The sequence below is a fragment of the Xiphophorus maculatus genome, chromosome 5, assembly GCF_002775205.1.
Source record: "Xiphophorus maculatus strain JP 163 A chromosome 5, X_maculatus-5.0-male, whole genome shotgun sequence".
NCBI classification, from domain to species: Eukaryota; Metazoa; Chordata; class Actinopteri; order Cyprinodontiformes; family Poeciliidae; genus Xiphophorus; species Xiphophorus maculatus.
Window position 1 is genome coordinate 32,285,488 of NC_036447.1, and position 21,233 is coordinate 32,306,720.

The 21,233-nt window shown below is 38.2% G+C and overlaps 1 protein-coding gene across 2 annotated transcripts in view; it reads left to right on the plus strand.

Moving 5' to 3' along the window:
* The window catches only part of gna12 (G protein subunit alpha 12), a 42,683-nt gene extending 24,627 nt beyond the window's left edge, over nucleotides 1–18,056 (plus strand). For both annotated transcript variants that reach the window (XM_023334259.1, XM_023334260.1), the window contains 4 exons: nucleotides 7,434–7,484; nucleotides 7,550–7,750; nucleotides 10,114–10,320; nucleotides 14,572–18,056. In XM_023334259.1, the coding sequence (XP_023190027.1) occupies nucleotides 7,434–7,484; nucleotides 7,550–7,750; nucleotides 10,114–10,320; nucleotides 14,572–14,733 (621 nt within the window). In that variant the 3' untranslated portion in view covers nucleotides 14,734–18,056. The remainder of the gene's footprint in view (nucleotides 1–7,433; nucleotides 7,485–7,549; nucleotides 7,751–10,113; nucleotides 10,321–14,571) is intronic.
* Nucleotides 18,057–21,233: the final 3,177 nt, after the last annotated feature.

A 21,233-nucleotide genomic window follows, 5' to 3' on the forward strand; every position in this document is an offset into this window, starting at 1 on the left:
GTCTGGGCTTTATTCCCTTCACTTGGATTGTCTCTGGTACAATACTGGGCCAATCAGTGAACAGAAGAAGAAATTGAGAATGATGACATTGTTTTAGAATTGTAGTCTGACTGTAGTTTTAGCAATGGCAGAGGAGGAAGTGAATGAAGCCGTTCAGTCTGTGTTGGTGACACTGCCTAGTTCAGCTGGGCTCTTCTCTCTTCTCTGTGGAGGATGGTTGTTTAGAGCGCAGGCAATTTCCGATAAACTTTTAACGCATCACGCATTTGTCACCAGCAAATGTTAGCGATTGGCTAAAATTTAAAACGCCTCCAGGAAGCAATCATTTCTCAAAAGCAAAGAGCCCAAACCTGTATGAAAGACACAGTGTAGAACAAGAGGCTGGTTTTTATTAGGCTATATTTGTCATAATCATGAAAATAATCACAATGCCTGAAATAAATCTGTGGCTACACAGCTTTATGAATCACCTTTTGAATTGAATTGCTGAATTTTATTAGCTTTTCAATAATTTTAAAAAGCATTTCCTGGAGATTCACATCTAATGCTAATGACAGCTGTCATGAACTGGACAGGAATGATTGAAAAAGCAACCAGTCTGTGTAAAAACATTAAGTCAGTGCTTTAAACTGAATTTAAACCTCATTAAAAAGCGAATAGAGAAAGTAGACACTGCATAAAAACAACTGGAAATAAGTAAGATGAGTTTTGTCAGCCCTTTGGTTTAATAAAAACCAACTAAATCTCTGCTGTGAAGTAAATGTGCTGATGTAGATTCTCTCCACTTCTCCTTTTCTTTGCTCAGAGAGGTTTTCCGGGGACACCAAAGTCAGTTTTTCCCAGGCACAGCTGGAGCTGTGTTTCCGGCAGGCTGGGCAAGGGAGGGAGGGAAAGAGAGAGAGGAAAAAAAGAGAGGAAGGAAGGAATTGAGGAAAGTCCAAGGAGAGGAAGAAAAGAAGGGGCAGGGAAGTGGAGACTGAGGGAGGAAAAACAAGTGAGCGCAGGCAAGGATTTTGTTTACTTGTTGGTTTTTCTGTTCCTACCACACCCAGATAACACTCTGTTAGATATAGGACATAAACACATGAACCTTTTGCGCCCAACCAAGACAAGACTGCACAACCACGCTACAGCATAGACTCATAAATAAATGAGATTTCCATTTGCCCAGGATACAAATGCTGCAGAGAGGAGCTGTGTGTCAGCAGGCCTCTATCAGCAGCAGTGGGGTTCCTATAACTCTAATTTTCCAGGATGGTTCCAGCTAAAAGTTAATTATCACTCATATTAAAACTGGGTTAAAAGATAGTTTCAACATTGGACTTTGACGGTACAATTTTGCAACACAAAAGCACAGAAGAGCGAGTTAGATCAACATTTACAATATGTCATCAATATTAACAGCTGAGGTTAATCTATTGCTAAATAAGGATTAAAACAAATCTGTCTACAGAAGTGACAAACTTGCAGTTTTTTCCTATGTAATTCTCACCTCTAATTTACAACACAATTTACAGATTATTCTAGAAAAATTTGTTTTTGTCCTCATCAGTAAGCAAAATGTCAGTTTGCTAAGTTCTCAGGGAAAAACTGATAGTGAAGTATGAAATAATACAGTTTGCTTTAGAGCATAATTTTCTTATCTGATGTTGATATGATGCTTCTGCAGATCACAGTCATGTTATCTTTTTACCTTGCTGGGTTTCAAAAGACCAAGATGATGACAACCATGATTCTTCACTTAAAGCTTTAAAACTGTTGCACAAAGTCATTTTTAATTCACTGCCTATTGTTCATTTGTTGACCTGCGTGGCTTAAAACCAGATTTTTATTTTGTGAACATTTTTGTTGAAATGAATCTAGGTTTTCTTAATTTCATAAAATTTCATAAAATTTTATGAATTATGAATTCTAGTGAAGTGCAAAGCTCATAAAACAGAATAACTTTTCCTGTTTAGCACACCTACCAAGATGTTACTTTCATTCACTGTAAAACATTTGAAGGTGCTTAAACTTGAAAATGAAAGTCCCCCTGCTGCCTTGAAAATGCTATTTAAGTCAACAAGAAAATTGTATTAGTTTTAACTCAGAAATTAAAGTTCATGAAGTTGATTTAACAATCCATCCATTTTCTGTACACTCTTGTCCCTAGTGAGGTCAGGAGGGGTGCTGGTGCCTATATCCAGCAAACATTTCAGGCAAGAGACGGGGTCACCCTGGACAGGTCGCTAGTCTGTTGCAGTACTGATGTATTTATTCATTGGAATTTGTTCCTTTTGATCCTCTATACTGGCTTGTGTCTGTTATGAATCCCTTCATGTCTGGGAATCCCTCACTATTCCTCTGATCCCCCACCTCCCATACCCCCAACCTTCTGCCACTGCTGCTCACACCCTGCCAGTCAAAATCTCTTGCTTTGTGCTTCCTATTGGTGCGACACTGTAGGTCACTGGCGGGGTCACCAGCAGGGTCACTATGGTCACATTTCCTGTATATGGGGCCAGACACGGAGAGGCCTCTGTGTCATGGCTGATCAGAGAGAAGAAGGGACTTTTGCAAAAAGCTGCTATCTGTACAAGTTCGTGTTTCTGCACTGAAATTGCTGAACAGGTTTGTGCTGTCCCTTCCTCGTCCATGTTCTCTGCTCTGTGTTCACATGCACAGCTGTTTCCTGTTGAATGGAAGGGTATTTAAAAGAAAGAAAAGGGAAGAGAGGAAATCAGTCATTAACCATTGTTAGAAAATCAATTTCAAGCTTTGCAAAAAGCTGGGATTCAGATTAAGCTCGGCATTTTTCGGATTCCTGTTACAAAGTCGCACTGATCACATTCTTTAATTCAATGTGCAGATTTAAACCATTTCCTTCCTGTTTTCTGTGCAAAATGGAACTTGTGGGAATTATTTTACAGGATGTCAGCAGCAACCTTCTGTAACCTTGACCTTTTTGCATAAAAACTGCTACTTCTGTTCTTGTTCTGTTTTGTTTTTCTTTTTTTATAGAAAAGTATAATTTTACATATTACCAATAAAAATAAGATAATAAGAAAAATGTTGATATATTCAGTACTTATTTTGCCTTATTTTGTACTAACCCATATATGGAATAAAGTCTTAGTAAAATATGTATACTTTTAAAAAATGTCATAATTGAGTGAGCATGCAGGCACTGGTTTATAATTTCAGGCCATTAAAAAAACTTAATTTATGCAAAGTCGAGACTCCCAATCAATTAATCAAGCAAGCAATGAATCCTATTTAATCAGACCCAATTATGGTCCATAAAAAAAGAAACAGAACAACAAAAACAATAAAAATAAAATAATCATCCACTGCCATATTAACTAAGGCACCAGTGATTCCACAAACTAGAGAAGAACCTCACTTAGCTTTGAACAGAGTTAAAAAAGAAGTGGATGGATTGTCCTGGATATATGACACAAGATATGCCAGCCTATTAAGATATACTTCTTCATTCTTAGTGCTTTCATAAGGTGTATATATATTCAATATGATGATAAACTTTTTATTTCCAAAACTGAACTCGAGACCTATAGCCCAATCAACCTCCAGTTTGATCACTTTAATCAGCTGACCGTAACTTTTACGCCACAACACTGCAACACCGGCAGATATTATGCCCTGCACTAACGTGGTGTTAGTGCAGGGCACCATAAAAATTTTCATTCAGGGATTTGAGTCTTTCTAGGTCCTGCTTGGATAAAAAAGTGTCTTCTTGTTTGCATAATACATCACACGTTTCCAGACATTTATCCATCACAAGACGATGTGATGTATGTCCTACACTCACATTGTACGCACAAACCACGCACATTATATGACACAATATTAATGCTCATTTACTGTACTTGCTCCAAGGTTTTTATTTGTACTTGCTTGGGTCTCCGTTGCCTCCCTCAGGCTCGATACGTCTCTGCTCAGCTGCTCCATTCAGCTAAGCAGAGCTTACACATCCATGCTGCCAAATCCGACAGGTAGTGTGAGACAAACCTGGGAATGTTCTCTCCACATTCATTGAACACCTTTAGGTAGTCTTAATGTTGTTAGTATCCTGTTAGGGGCCTTTATGCCTGATGCAGCATACTGAAGCATACACAATTCAAACAGCAAGCGCTTGGACTCTTCAATCCATTCAGATGAGAAATTGCTTGACACCAACAATTAGGCCTGTCACGATAGCAAATTTTGCTGAGCGATTAATTGTCTCAAAAAATTATTGCGATAAACGATAATATTGTCTGAAGACCTTTTTACACTGATTTAATGGAAATGACGTAATCATGCATGTGATTTCCTGCCAAAGATAGATACACTTTATTTTCAAAAGAATATTTAACACTGGAGCTAATAAACAAAATAAACAAAACAACCAAAAACAAAATGGATTCTCAGTCTCCATTAACAAAAAATGTACTTGATAAAAACTAAACAACATAAAGCCAAAGTGGAAATAAATACTGCATTCAACCAAAAGAGTGCAGATTATGAAGTCTGTATATTATGTTGCCCTTCAGTAATAATTAGATTTAAATAGAGACAATGGGCACATCGACTTCCTGATGCAATAGTTCACACTACACGATTTTTGCTCCTATTTTTCCCCTTATGACAATCTTAAAACGTTGGTCTTTCTAAGAGTGTGTGGTTTGTTACGGTAGATCGTCATGGCCGCTCCGATCTAAATCAGGGGTTTTTCCTCACTGGGATCTTAACGCAGCCTGTTGAATGTGACAGGTAGCCAATCAGAAAGCGCGGATTCTCCTCCGTGTTTTCTGAGGGGAAATTACATCGGGGAATCTCAAACAGCTGACATGGCGCAACCCGAAGTCCAGCCGACGTGGAAACAACATTAATGTTTATTCAACATGCAAAGATTATAGAAATGACAAGAGGCGGAGTTGGAGCGAAATTGCTACCGCAGTTGATAAACCCGGTAACTTTTCAGCTGTTCTTCGTTAACGTGACGTAAATAGGTTCTAATGATTTTCATTCAGTCAGGACTTTACACTGACACTAGCCACATGCATTGCAGGTAGATTGTAGTAAAGCATTGATTAATGTCTGGTTTTAAAATTAGTTCACTGGACTTGTAACCATTATTTTGTGCCCATTGTTGGACACCACACGGCAGGAACGAACCTATGAACCGTTATACCTAGGATTTCTGTCGGCTAATGTGTGGTATGTCAGGTTTTAAAAATGGGCCGACAATCGGCCAACAGCTCTAAGATTGTGTCGTGTGCGCTGGGCTTTACACTAAGGAAATGAGGAAGGGAGGGTCAGTGGAGAGCACCGGAGTTGAGCTTTTTTTCATTCGGTGTCATCAACAGAAAGAGAAAAAGGCCGGAAGAGACGATAATGCCGATAATTGAAATGACGTCGATAGTTTTAATTTATCGTACGATTAATCGATTTATCGTTTATGCGACAGGCCTACCAACAATACAATTTCATCTTGTGACAGAGGCCTCATTTTGATTACAATAAAGTATAAAGGTTCATCCTCTATGACCACTCTATCATCTGCTGTTTTATATACAAAAATCTCAGATTTGTTTGAGAACCTCCAATATGCACTGCTGCACTTGCAGCCATCTTGTCAAATCCCAAATTCAAACTTTGGATTAAAAAATATATATTACTTATCATTTCGTTAGTGGGGTTCTGATCCAGTGCTGGACATTTCTGCTCCAGCTACTGATTCAAATATGCATGAAACATTCTGCTCATCTGGTCCAGTCTGTTCATAACAGACTGGCATATTTAACAGAAACATAATAGGCCTGATATGATTACAGGGGATCATCTGGTCTCTGTGTTTGCATTGATTTACAGTATGTGTTATTTAATCAGAAGCCTCTTCTCTGGAACAAGAATCATTTAAGGCAGGGGTGTCAAACTCAATTTCACCAAGGGCCACTTCAGCATATTGGCCACCCTCAGCGGGCCACATTGACAGTATAAATCAGGAATGCCCAAGTGCAGTCCTCCAGACTGCAACTTTTAGATGCGTCCCTGCTAAAACGTACCCCAGACAAAAGGTTGACTTCCCTCATTAGCAACAACTCAGTTCTGTAGAGGCCTATGATTGAGTCAATGATCCAGGTGTGTTAGAAAAAGAACGCATCTAAAGTTGCAGAGTGATAGGTCTGGAAAACTAGACTTGGGCAACCCTAGCATAAATGTATGAAAATACAATGTTAAAAATAAATTAAACAACACCTCACATTGTTAAATAACTGATTTTATGTATTCAAGTTTTAAATATTACATTTGAGTTTACATGGATGTAAAATTACTGCTCAGTTTAAAAATTACAGTATTTTTAAACTGCTCAGCTAAACTTCGCTCTTTAGCTTGTTAGCTTGTCGATGTTTCAGTTTTATTCGCTGGGAATATTTATCTTTGTCTGCGTTAAAGATAAGCAGACAAAGAATAAAAACAAGTTTTGATATTAACTCTCAACTTCATTCACAAAACTTTTTCGCTATTTCTCACACAACGAACATGTATTTCACATAAGAACAAAACAATGAGGTGATGTTGCCTGTCCTTGAACACAAAGCTGATCCTCTTCACCCTGTCACCAACTCACACACATCCTCATTGTGTTGTGTTGTGTAAATAAACACAAAACAAGCAAAATCAATAAACTATATGCATATTCCAGTATACTGAGTTTTGGTTTTACATTCATTCTATTTAAATTCAGTTTGTTCGTGCTTACCAATGTTTTCCGCTGGACAGTTCGTCCATGTCTGGTTTTAGTTCTATTCTGTGGCAATCCGCAAAACGGCGTGTAGGTTTTCGTCAGTAATGCGCGATCTGGTCTTGGTCTTGTTTAAATTCATTATTGAAAACATCTGTTCGCACAGATAGGTGCTTCCAAACATGGACAAAAAACACGAGCAGCATGGAGTCGAAGCTGTGGCATCAAATCAGGGGGCAGGAGACGGTAAAAGTCCTCGATTGAAACATCACGAGACTAAGCTCTTTAGCTTGTTAGCTTGTCCATGTTTCAATTTTATTCGCTGGGAAAATTAATAATCAGCTTGAGGTGACTCTGCTGCACTCTAGTGGCGAGAAGCCGTAATGTTGGCTGGTAACAATCGGAAGGCATTATGGGAGATGTAGTTTGTAGTCAATTCGTGCTCAAAACCTATTTTAAGTCAATCAATGGGGCTGTAAAACGGTGGTGGGGGAGAGGGCCACATAAAATGACGTAGCGGGCCACATGTGGCCCGCAGGCCTTGAGTTTGACACATGTGATTTAAGGAAAAGAAATTAAATTGTTCTAATAATCATATTAGATGCTGTAATTGTATTTTTTTTAACCATTTATGTTCTTTCAGTGCTCTATAAGATAATAAGATGACAGTTGAGTCAAAGCTCTTTTCTTCCCTTCTTGCCTGCAGAGCGAATCAGTCAAATACTTCCTGGATAACTTGGACCGTATTGGACAGCTGGTGAGTCTCACTCAAATAAGCTCTCTATTTCTTCATACAAGACAATGACTCTCTCCTGTTTTCAGAGCTATATTCCAAGCAAGCAAGATATTTTGTTTGCAAGAAAAGCGACCAAAGGGATTGTTGAGCACGACTTTGTCATCAAAAAGATTCCTTTCAAAATGGTGGATGTTGGGGGTCAGAGGTCACAGCGACAGAAGTGGTTTCAGTGTTTCGATGGGATCACATCAATTCTCTTCATGGTGTCTTCTTCAGAATATGACCAAGTAAGTGCATTCTTAAGCTCACATGCATGCATTAGAATCTATAAAGGTCAGGCTTAGAATGTCTCTAAATATTTATTTTAAATGCAGACAAATTTAAGAACTTAAAAGTACACAGAAATCATTTTACAGAAAGGAGATGTTCGACCATTCCTCCTCACACAGTCCTGGTTCCTCACTTATGTTCTCTCATTCCAGCTAACCAAACAGGTTGTCTGTAAGGTTGAAGTCTAGTATGGAGTGAAAATAGTCTCAAAATATCTGTGTGTGTGTAAAAGTATCTGTGCGTGTGTAAAATCATCTGTGCATGTGTAAAAATATCTGTGTATGTGTAATACTGGATTTGTAACTCGTGTAAGCATCTTTGTATGTAACTTTGGATAGTTGTGTCTGTGAAACATGATTTGCAAACCGTAAGAAGAAAATAAACCTTCTCATAAGTCTACAAATGTTGAAAAGGTACGCATGAGTCACCAGATACACACACACAAAACTGCATTTACACACAGATCCGGTTACGAGTGCACGACTATTTTTGAGACTCATTTCACGTTCCGGAGCTCTCAGATTTGTGTGTAAATGGTGCGTTTACATGCTAGTAGAAAGTTGGGTCATCTGAGTTTTGCTCTGAGTCTAGTGTTTTTATCCTCTAAATGTTTCTCACTGTGCTTGTGCCGAAGTGGAAAATACGTTAGTTCGGTGGAAAACGGTATATCTCAGCACTTTCTCAGCGTGAAATGAGTCTCAAAAATAGTTGTGCACTCGTAACCGGGTCTGCGTAAATGCAGTTTTGTGTGTGTGTATCTGGCGACTTGTGTGTACTTTGTCAACTTTTGTAGGCATAGGAGAAGGTTTATTTTCTTTTTACGGTTTACAAATCATGTTTCACAGACACAAATATCCAAAGTTACACACAAAGATGCTTACACGTGTTACAAATCCACCCCTACACACGCACCGATACTTTTACACATGCACAGATATTTTTACACACGCACAGATACTTTTACACACGCACAGATATTATGAGACTATTTTCACTCCATAGTTTAGGGAATGGGATCAATATGCTACTTCGATAACAGATTAACTCACTTCAATATTTGTTAAACAAATAGTATAGATGGCACCAAAACTATTTTTCTTTAGTGTAAAACACAGAAAAAATGACATTACCCAGCCATATGTGTAAATGTGTTTGAAACCTGAGAGACAAAAAGTCTTTAATATATAATAATGTTCAAATGTGATTAAAAATTTCTTTAGGCTGCCTGAGCCTAACATGATTGATTAGCATACATATGGACAGGACATACTGGATAGCCTTATCATGTCAGATGAGACTCCAATATGAAAAACATAAAAGAACTGTTAGTAAAGCATTTGGAGGGAAGTCTGATAGAAACTGTTATTTGCTTTAAATAAAGTCAGTGCTCAGACTGTAAAGCTAAATATTAAAGTAAAACAACGAGCATGAGAATTAAATCCTAGCTAAGTGTTCTGGCTGAAACTGCTGTATTTCATTTATGTTTGGTAAATATGAGCAGTTTCTTCAATATAAATGACATGTACTGAAGGTTGGAAAATACTGGTTAAAAATGGCTGCACAGTAAGGAGGACCTTGTTTTAAATCCCAGCCTGGAGTCTTTCTGCATGTTGTCCATCCATGCAAATGTTCTCTCTGCTTATGGTTGTGTGCATGAATGTTTGTCTTGTGTGTCTTGATGGACTGGTGACATGTCCCACATCTTGTCCAATAACCTCTGGAGATGGGCACCAGGGAGTATAATGGACAGTTAAAAATGTTGATTTACATTTTGTATAAACATAAAATCTAAATTACAAATGAGAATTGTAGGTAAACCATCTAAAATATCCCTGGAGGGTTAGTTAGTACAAACATTATAATGGTGCAGAAACCTTGGTGGTTAAAGCAGGACTGGTTTAACACATTTGAACTAATGCTGCAGCACTAAAGCAATAAAAGACTTTTAACAACAGCGCCATTATGTAGGCGGAGAGGCTGCATGAGAGCCACTTAAAATAATTAGTGATCTAAATGCAGTGCATAATGTGGAGAGAACATCACAGGATAGACTATTATTATTATGTAATGCTGATACTGTAAAAAATTTTTTCATGCAGGCTCTTGACTTTTGGACTTATAAAATGGACAAGAATCTCAACATCTGAGATTGATACAAGGCTGCCTTTGTGGCGCACTGAGGAGCCCTGCTTGTTCTCACAGATATGGCTCCAGTTCAAATCAGGGGTCATATGATTATGGCTGAATCATTAATTGTTCCTCTGATAAGGCTTGGAACTAAACCCAAACAAAGAATAATGTAGAGTGTGTTTGTGTGCAGGTATTGATGGAGGACCGCAGGACAAACCGCCTGGTGGAGAGCATGAACATCTTTGAGACAATCGTCAACAACAAGCTTTTCCTCAATGTCTCCATCATCCTGTTCCTCAACAAAACGGACCTGCTGGTGGAGAAGATCCACACTGTGGACATCCGCAAGAACTTCCCTGAGTTCAGAGGAGACCCCCGCCTGCTGGATGACGTACAGGTGATTGATCAGAAAAAGGCTTTTGTCTACTACAGTTCATGGTCATGCTTTGTTTCAAGCTTTGCCTCTGCCAATATTCCTTCATGATTTGTTTTGACTGTAAGAAAGGAAAAGAAAACAGAAGAAAAGGAAGCAAGAGAAGAGTAGAAAAAAGAAGAGAAGAGAAACCTCCGAAGACCAACTATGACTTGGTTGTGTTAACAGCTTCTTTAAGAAATGTTTGTTCTGGTTGTTTGTGAGCCGTTGTAGCTCATACCTCTAAAATCTTTCAATATTTGTCACATTATGACCACCAATCTCATTTTACAGTAACTCAACTAGAGAATAATTCTGGAGTAGAATTCTGACCATTTTATGTGATGATTTCACATAAGTGTGTTGTGGATTGTGTCTCCACCAGACCAGATTTACTTCTTAACAGATGGAGAGTAAACTCAAATAGATCATTTATTTTAGGTTTTTTAACAGTTTATCATAGTTTTTAAGCAATAACGGTAAAAGTTCATGGCTAAACCTGATGTTACTTTTTTAGGCATTATTCTTGCTTCAAAGTACAGTACCTCTTAAAAAGTAGAGCTTAAAACGTCTTTTCATGTTACGACCAGACCAGAAAGTTGCCAGTAAAAGTCCCACATACAGCTAAAAGCAGAAGTTTACACACACCAGATAAAATGATACAGACATTTTTTTAAACTACATTCACAGGTTAGCCTCTAATTAACTCAAATGTGTCTGTTAACCTGTCAGAAGTTGCCCAAGCCAACACATGATCATCTGGGCTCTACCTCATTGTTTCAAGAGATCTTTATCATTCTGTAGACATTAACAAATAAATCTCTGGCATATTATTTCTCTCATTGTTGTTTCATTTAGCAAATAAAAATCATTTTGGTGATTCCAGCAAAGGAAGAGAAGTTTGGTCTGATTTAACTTCAAACAGTGATAAAAAAGGGGGATGTCTCTTTATCTTTATCAACCCTAACTGCTTACTGGAAGGAAAGAGGTACATGGTTTTCAATTTTTCTTTACATTTTACAGATATAGATTCAAAAGATGTGGCATACATCAGAAGATGTATGCCACATCGTATCGATGAGTGTTGAATCAAGGAGCATTAAGCTCCTTGATTCAACACTCATCAATACATAGCAGCAGGTGTTTCGGTGTCTCGACACGTTGAGGAACTGAAAATGTTGCAATTTGTTCTTTTATAAATAATTTATACTCAGTTGATTGGATGGAAAACATCTCTGAATGACAATTTTTAGTGAATCAGTAAAACTCAAGTCACATTATTTGGTCAAAACCTTCACACAAAAAATTCAGACTTGGTGCTTTAGCTCAGTTTTGTCAGACTTCAGCCAGGAATCTTGGTTTTATCTTTGATAGCTGTGTAAAATTTGACAAACAAGTTAGTTCTGTTGTTAAATCCAGCGTTTATCACTTATGGATTTTAGGAAAGGTGAAATCTTATTTTTGTTTCAAGGATTTTGAAGGAATTATCTATGCCTTCATTACATCTCGATTGAATTATTGTAATTCATTATATAAAGGTATGGATAAATCCCAGGTACAGCGTCTTCAAGTGATCCAGAATGCAGCAGCTCAGCTTCTTACAGGTACCCGGAAGCATATAAGGCCCATAGTGGCCTCCTTACACTAGCTGCCTGTTTCAAACTGAAGAAATTTTAAGATTCTTTTAACAACTTATGAATTTTTTAATGGGTTAGCTCCTCCTTATCTTCAGGATCTTTTGAAATTTCATTCTGTGTCAAGAACTTTAAGATCAAATAATCAGCTGCTACTGAAAGTCCCTCTCACTCGACTCAAGAGAAAAGGAGATTGGGCTTTCTCTGTTGCTGCTCCTATTCTCTAGAATAATCTGCATTTCCAGATTAGATCTGCCCACAGCCTGGATCATTTTAAATCGGTTCTTAAGACTCATTTTTATTCTTTGGTATTCAATTGAGGCCTGATACTGTAGCTCTTCTGTTTTTTTGGATTTTTTATTACTTATTATTACTCTCATTATTTTAACAATATATACAGATTTTTTTGTGGTATTATTTCTCTTTTTCTTTTCATCAATTTGCTTTCTTATCATTTTTGTACAGCACTTTGGTGTAGTTTTACACCTGTTTTAAAAATGCTATATAAATACATTTGACATTGACAATTTTTGAGACTTGCGACAGATTTTCAATCCCCTTTTATCCTTGATGCATCTAGTGCCCTTTTGGAGTTTTTTGGTTTTTTCTTTTCAAATTTTTCATTTTTTTAAATCCGTATGTGACCTGCTTGTGTCCCTCAGCAATAATATTTAGCTAAATATAATAATTTAGCAAAATAAGCTAGTCTGGCTGCCTTCAGTCTAATAATGACTCAGTTTCTCTACCTCCACGTTGTTCAGACATCGGGTCCATGGTGAAGAGGAGGGGGGCGGATCTGTGCCCTCTATCAAATTATGGGCAAGAATTTATTTATTTATTTACCGTGTTTTGTGAATAAAAACGTAGGTCTGATATTGATGTTAGAAAAATTATTTCTATTTATATTTTCGTAATTGTCCTCGCAATAGCGGGGAAAAAACCCCGCTATTGCGGTTCCACAGAACCACAGAAATGCTTCGGCTGCAGAGGAAACTTCTGACTTAAACTTAATCATTCTGCTAAAAGCCCGGTTCACTACAGGCAGTCTGAGTCGGTCCCACTGACCGGTATAAAGAATGTCTGTCTTTATATCAGACATCCTGATATAAGACACTGTACGGAGCCCTCTACGGGACATGGGACATTTTTTTTCCCCATGTCCCCTAAATGAATTCAGGCAAAATTTATTTGCCTGAATGAATTTTGCCATTCATTCAGGCAAAAGTATCACCTCGCAATACTTTTGCGTTACCTCGCAAAACTTTTGCGTTACCTCGCAATACTGTACTGGTCAGTTATGCAGCATAATTGAATACTGTAAGCCTTTCTTACGGTGGCTGCCGTACTTTATGCTTTAATATAAGGTTATGTGAGGTTTTTCCATGAATGTTAGTATCTTTTTGTGAAATATCTGAAGTTTTATATTTTTCTTTAGGATAGAAAGGCACCACAAACCTACGATATAAACAGAAACTTTCCGTAAGTAGGAAAGAAATAAAAATACATCCTAATTTGGACTATTTCTGAGTTATTATCGCGGGTAATAAATCATCTGACAGTTTAGATTGTGTCTCTGTTGTGTTCGTAGTCTGAATGGTTTTCAGTGCCGCTCCGTCTTAGCCTTAACAGACATAAACATGCAGTAAAAAAATCGATTTTCAATCAGTGTTTTACACCAAACAGTTTTTACTATTAACAAGTTTTTATTATTAAAAACACAACAAACTAATGATGGTAAAGGGCCGTACTGGGTTAACTCGGGGAATCTCATCTGTCTGTGTATCAATCAACTCCAAACCTTTTCTTTGTTCTGTCACAATTATCGATTTATTCCATTTTAATGATCAGGCTCCAAATTTTGCAAGGACTGACCGCCCCGCTCACCGCTTCCTAATACACACAAAGCCAGTATCCTTCCCATTCATACCTGGTGACGTCACTCCCACGTCGACACACCTAAACTTCCTAATTAAATCGCAAATGTACTTTTTTTTCTCTGCGGAATGAATTACATAAAATTTAATAACATTGTCATTCTCTATAAGTTAATGCTACAGGTTTAGATCTATGGTCTATGTTACAATTAAACCATTTCTAGGAGCCCCTGAATGTCTGGAGGCCCCTGAATATCTGGATGTCCCTACCAGTAGCTATTGAGTTTTCTTTGCCTCGGTATCTCAGTCTTACAATTCTAGATCTCAGAGGTGCTAACATAAAAAAATTTAGCTTTTTTGATCTACAAAGCAGTCTGCAGCCAGGTTGTTATAGAGGTTAAACCGTCAGATATTATTAGGGTTTATTTAGTAAAATGGCAGCAAATTTCATAACTTCATAACCAGCGACCTTCTCTCCTCTGGTCTGTTTTGCAGCTACAGTCTCAGATCAGCTCAGCCCTCCAGGACTGTCAGCAGCAGAAACAGAAACTTTATATGTTTAGATAGCATATCTAAACAATTTGTAAATGAAGTATGCATTACATAGTTTTGGTGGATCATTTTTAGTTTATGGTTGTAACTGTAAAACAGTTGAAGGTGTAGGAATACTTTAATTAGGAACGTGCCACACTGACTCATACTTCCTGTTCCTGCCCTGCTTCCTCCAGGAGTTCCTGGTTCAGTCGTTCAGTCGGAAGAGGAGAAACCGGGGGAAGCCACTGTTCCACCACTTCACCACTGCAGTGGACACAGAAAACATCCGCTTCGTCTTTCACGCCGTCAAAGACACAATTCTGCAGGAGAACCTCAAAGACATCATGCTGCAATGACTTTCATGCTTCTGTGACTGCAACTGTGAAACCTGCCACCATTCCAGGCATGAAGGATTTTGCTCTGACACTCTGATGAACCTATATAGGCACTGACATGTGGAAGCACAGTGGATCTAACTGATATTTGAACCTGTGCATCCCAGCAGTTGTACATGTATGTTGACAACTGCTTTGAACCTCTGTAAATGTGCAACTGAGCTGAAAGGTGGGAAACACCAACTACACCTGGGTTAGCACTGAGAGTTTCCTTCCCCTCGTATACATAAGACTGATGACAGCGTTGTCACTAAACCGAGTTGGAGCACTGCCTCCTGAAAGCAGCATGAGCCAGATGGAAAAGGCCTCCACCTCCAGTACATGTGACCAGAGTGGAGGGTCTGGCCCCTGACTGGTCATATGCTGCGTTATGTGATAAAGTTGCACAAGTGTTCCTGTCAGTGAACTTTAGCAGAGAGAAGAAGCAAGAGACCCTCTTGTGCTCCATATCTCTCTGTATTTTTCTCCCATCGTGTAACGATGGGAGAAACAGCTGCAGAGAAGAAGTCTTATTCTTCTAATCTCCTCTCTCATCTCCTGTCTTCAGCAGTACAATGGACAGACTGCTTGTCTCGTCCCTTACAAATACAAATTGTAGACAGGCTAATTAGAAAGTCATCTTTGATGAAAGGAATACACAACTCCTGAGTTATTACTCCTCTTATGATTTGTCTTTGTCTTCTTTAAATACACCACAAACACCCCAGACTTCATTCGGGGCTGGTTTGAAGTATTTACTGGACATATTTTGGGTTTTTTTCTTTGTTTAACTTTTTCTGTTTTTTCGGTAAATATGAAGGGAACCGTGGTAAATATCTATGCTGAAGTATAACTGACCTATTTCCCATACTACTGCTTGAGATTTCCGACTTGTGTTGCAGTTTGAAAGACATAAACAGACTTAAACAGTATTGAGGAACCTGAGCAATTGCTAGACCTAAGAAAATCACTGTTTACACGTTTGGCAATACAGATTATTTTATACATTTAATACCCCTTCTACATTTATTGATGCTAATGATATAGATGTGATAGAACACATATAAACAAATCTTTTTTCACAGTGGTATAATCTCCCACTAAAAAGTAAGCACAATAAAAAATTTTAATTATTTGCTTTATTAAAAATTACAATTTTCTGAAGGGAAATCTTAATTTTTTTTGGGAAAAAATCAGAAAAAAAGATCACCATCACAAAAGGTGTAGTGTTTTTTTGGAATGTCTTTATTCAAATGCAGAAAACTAGATCTACCAGACTTTTTTGTCTTCAAGAGACTTTCTTGATTGAATACTTCAGCATATCGTCAGCAAAATGATTGAATTGGATCCCATGATGTCCAATAATTTTACCAAGAAGAGGCATATCTTTACAGACAAGAGAACTGGCTCAAACACCACACCCTGTGGTACTCTACAGCTAACTCAAATGTATGAGGAAGATTTATAAATAAATGATGCAACTTCAACATGATTCATCTCTTTTCACGCATTTTATACATCTTTACCAATGGTAGCAATAAAAGTAGAGGTCACTGTATTTATTTTTCTGAATGTTTTATTCTCCTAATTCTCAAAATGGCACAGACCATTAACTCATTAAGGAATGAGTTAATGGAAAATTAAGGAACATTAAGGAAATTAGATGGCAATTTTAAATACTGACATTTTACTAATGAGGTCATTCATAGAAAATCAAACAAAAAAACAGCATAAATTCCTAATAAAAAAGTTCCAAAAATCTAAACTGATTGCTACCATTTTATAAATAGATTATTTTAAATATTTAAATATTAGAGGCCCTTGCTTTGCAACATTTTAAAGCACTGTGCATTAATATATTTTAGGATGGAACAGAGGAGACAGGTGCTGCACTAAATCAGTCTGATTAAACTTATTGAATGTTGCTTTCATCACTCTGTTTTATGTCTGCTTTATTGAAGAAAAACATTCAAATTCCAGCAAGCTGGTTCATGCAACAGAGACTTTAGCAGCTTCAGAAGCCAATGTTGATGGAAATGGAGAATCTAAACGTAACAAAGTCATTTCCAGCAGTACAATACAGCCTGCAAATACATCCCTGATTAAATCTTGTCAAATTTGAAGTGATGGAAAAAAAGTTCTCACCCAAAATGCTTTGAACAACGGAAAGCTTGATGCTCTAATAATGCGTCAGCAGTAATTCAAATAAATTATTCTCCAACAAGGACATTTAATCTTGTGCACCTTTAGTTGCATCAATCATGAGGGTGACATGAGAGTGCAAAAAATTTGTTTTCAGGTTGCGAAGAATGCACTCAAGACCAAAATGTAAATAAATCTAAATAAATAAATGTGTTACTGTTTGTCAGGTTCGCCAGAGACAGTCAACTACTGTATGCCTTTGTAAATTTGCTAATTAAAGTGGAGAAATTTTTTGACATGACTGAGTCGTATTTTGGTACGGCAGCAATAAGGACACCGGCCGGCTGCCTTTCTCACTCCCAGTGTTTCCTCTGCTTGACCAAGAGGTGGAAAAACATGTCACTCACTGCACCACACACGCCTTAATTATAATACTGTTAGTTGGTTTGCAAAGTGAGCATGTTTTTTTCCTTTTATACACTGAACACTGTAAATTTCTGACTGACACTGTGTGTATATAAGTATTACCATGCAAAAGTCTCCAATGATCTCCCATTTCTTTACATTTTCCTTCCAAGGGGCCAGTACCATGCTATGTATAACAGCTCCAGCATCATTCTCAGTTCAGATCTTAGGCACTTTCAGAGGAGCGATTATTGGTTCAGCCTCTTAAGTCTGAGACAGAAAAACTTTTCAAATTGAGAGTAGCAACAAACCCATTTAAAATTATTTTTTAGGCATTTATCAAATTTTTTCTGTTGAAAATATGCACAAAAAAAAAACTTGATGGAAAAATAATATGCTTTTAGCACCTTGGTGGATTGTACTACAGAGGTGTTTGGCGAAGACCTGGCGTACAGTGGACATTTAGCTGAAAGATGATCCATCTTGTGGGTTGCTGGGATTTTTGATTTTCAGGCATGACTGTATAAAATTAACTAACCCTCCTTCTTGCACACTTGTTCTGATTTTTCCTGAGTGAGTGTCGTTGCACTGGATGTTCGGGAGGAAAATGTCAAAATGAAGTAAAACACAGTTTTAAAAAGGCAAGCAGAAAGAGGAAAAATCAGGAGATTCCTTCAATGTTTATGTTTCTATATTTTGTTTTTTTCTGATGCCTTTCCTTTGTGCTCTGTGGTGAAATAAACTGCCTTTAGCTGACAGTCTGTTTCTTTATTTCGTCAGTGTAGAGGTCATGACCCTGGAGTTGGAAAACTGATGACTAGAATGGGGAAAAAAAACTTTCCTTCGTCGATGCTTTTCTCATTTCCAGGGGTGGATCGAATCAGCATCTATATGAACACAGGGAGCTTTCATGCAAATCCAAAAAGCTCCTGATAAGTAATGTCAGACCGACTGTAGGCCTCATTCTACATAATGTAATACAATGCTCATCAGCCACAGCTATCAGGCCACTGGGCAGAATAGCAGAACTGGAGTCTGGCAATATCTGAGTTACCCAGCAGTCTGACCTTTGCTTTGGCTGTTAATCAAACTGGTTTGCTGCATTACAGGCCCCAGTCTCAGGAGACAGGGAGGGGGTTCAGAAACAGCCAGACAACTTTTTCTCTGTTGTTTTAGAAATCACCCATCAGCTTGGATTTATTTACACAGGAAGTGAGCCGAATGTAAATGAAGGTCAATAAAATACATGCACATCGGACAAACTCATGAGAAACTGTGAGATCTCTGGCACCAGAAAGAAAGGAAAAGAAAAATCAGGACCCAATGAATGGCACAGACTGGGGAGGGATGGACAAAGGGAGGAATAGGGAACACAAGAAAAAGTAAAAGGAGGGAGGGGGGACGTTATGTTTCCTCTGAGCCCACTTCCTGTCTCAATCCCAAAATGGTGCAACTGTAAGAGCAACATCTCTGGGCCTGTTTCTCCTCCCAACCACACACACACACACCCCTGCACGCCCGCACACACATCAAAGAAACTTGAAGAAGCCTCTTGTGAGATCCTACAGAGGGAAAAAAGGCAGAAAACATCCTCAGCAGACTGAATTACAAGGAAGCTTTAGTTTAAAGAAGTTGAGTGCAGGACATTTTGTCCTCATGTTTCACTCCAATATGGGGACAATATGTCTTTTTCTGTGTTTAAGTCTGCGGTTAACATCTAAACACCTGTACAGAAATAGATCCAACATGTTCATCCCAAACTAACACCAACTTTTTGCTAAATATCATACCTGGCAATAGAACTCATACTGCTTGAACTTTTTCAGATGTTCACTTTTAAAATGTTGCAAATTCAAAAACCTTTTTTGTTTTACTGAAAATTCATGCGGTAGAGCAGAGGTTGGTTGCAGCTCCTCCAGAGTTAGCACTGAGTTTATTTAGCACTAAGATTGTCAGTGGGAAACAAAATGGCATATAGTTTTAAGAACCTTTTATAAATATAAATTTAAAAAGTGTGGTGTGTGTGTATATGTTTTTGTACCCTCTTTATTCTGATACCCCTGAAAAAAACAGAATTCCAACTGCTCTCAGTAGTCTCTCAGTTAGAGTCCACCTTACTGTTCCTGTTCTCCAGAGGCCTAGTGGACATTACTGAATGGAGGGAACAAGAGTGTTAATCAGACAAAAGACCTGCAGAAGCTCAAGAGCTGTGACGACTCTTAGATTCTTCACAAGCCATGAAAGGAGACACTGCACACATGGGGAAAAGGATTCTGCTCAGAATTGGACAAAAAAAAACCCAATTCTAACCAGGACCTTGAACACACCTTTTTCACTGCGGTGGTCACATCATGCTGTTAAGCAGGGACAAGGAATCTAATCTGTGTTGATAGGAAAATGGACAGAGTTAAATACAGGTTGATGTTGAAAGCAACCACCTATAGTCCTCCCACTTCATGATGGGCTATGTGTTAATGTATCAAGAACTGTACATCTATATTTATTACAGTTCAGAACTGCTTTGGTTTTCTAGAGTTTGAAAGATTTAAGAAAAGAACTACATAATTTTTCTTCAGTGGACTCTGAAGAAAATCATGTATTTCTTTGACATGATTTAATGAAGGCAATTTTTAAATTGTCTTCATTCTACAAGAATAGGATTGTCTGTAAAGAGAGACAATCCTCTTGTCTCTCTTATAATGTAATATAAGCATATTATCAATATAACATGATTATAGTCCCTTTGCTACACAGACAATTCTGGGTGGATTGAAATATGGAGCTAGACTTTTAATGCAGTGGGAGAAGGGAAGGAACTAACAAGTGCAAAAAAAATAATAATAAAAACCACTGCAACTAGTTGTTCCATGGCCCTCAGACCAGGGAATCCCATAGAAACCAACTTTATGTCACAATGTGCGGGTGTGAGGTGGTGAGGCAGACGCTGTAGACCCAGATGAGATGAATAATGGAAGTTTAATGATGAAAATAGGCTCAAAAGTCCAAAAACCTGGCAGCACAGTTGAGCAGAAGGCTAGGGCTCAGCACTGGTAGCAACAGGCTACACGAATGGACAAGCTACATTGACAACGACAAGGACCCAACGGAGACGCAGACACACAGGTGGCATTAAATACACGGGAGGGTAATCACAGAAACGAGACACACCTGGGAACAATCAAGGGGGAGACAGGACAACACGGAGACTCAAAGACAAGGAAAACTCTAAATAAACACAGAAAAACACAGATCCTGACACTTTAATTGTAAAATGTGCCATTGCCTAGCATCAACTATGTCCTGCTGAAACACTAAGGCACCTGTAGAGCAGAACTAAACAAAAACTAAACAACCTTGGATCATTAGACTATCTTCCCAAGATACCTTGACAACCACCTGTAATAGCTCAACCAAAGATCACTAAGATTCATTCATTACTCATGACTATTTGGACATCCTTCAGCTGTTTGGTGAATCTATTGAACCCAGTATATACTCAATTTGCAAAAAATGGCATAGAAATGTAAGGAATGACTCCACTCTTAGTTTGCTGTGAAGATTCATCAGCTTTAGTGCAAACATGATGATAGTTTAAATATTCAGACATTAGAGTTTGTACAAACTGCCATGATAGTGACAGCCTTCAGGACCAACCAGTCTGAAGGCACTTGACCTTCAGTGCCTAACTCCAGTCTTCAATAGCTACTACCATGCAGTATTTTGAATAATCCCTGCCTCCAGATAGCAAAATAATAAATGGCTTGATACCAGATAACTGCAGGGCACCTCTGCACTAGATATGTCAAACTCCAATCGTCTCCAGACGGTTCTACATGTTTCTCCACTCCATCACAGCTGGCCCAACTACCTCCTCTGCATGTCTTCCAATTCTGCAGAGGCCTGCCAATGAACAAAGAAGCAAGTAAAATGTGCAG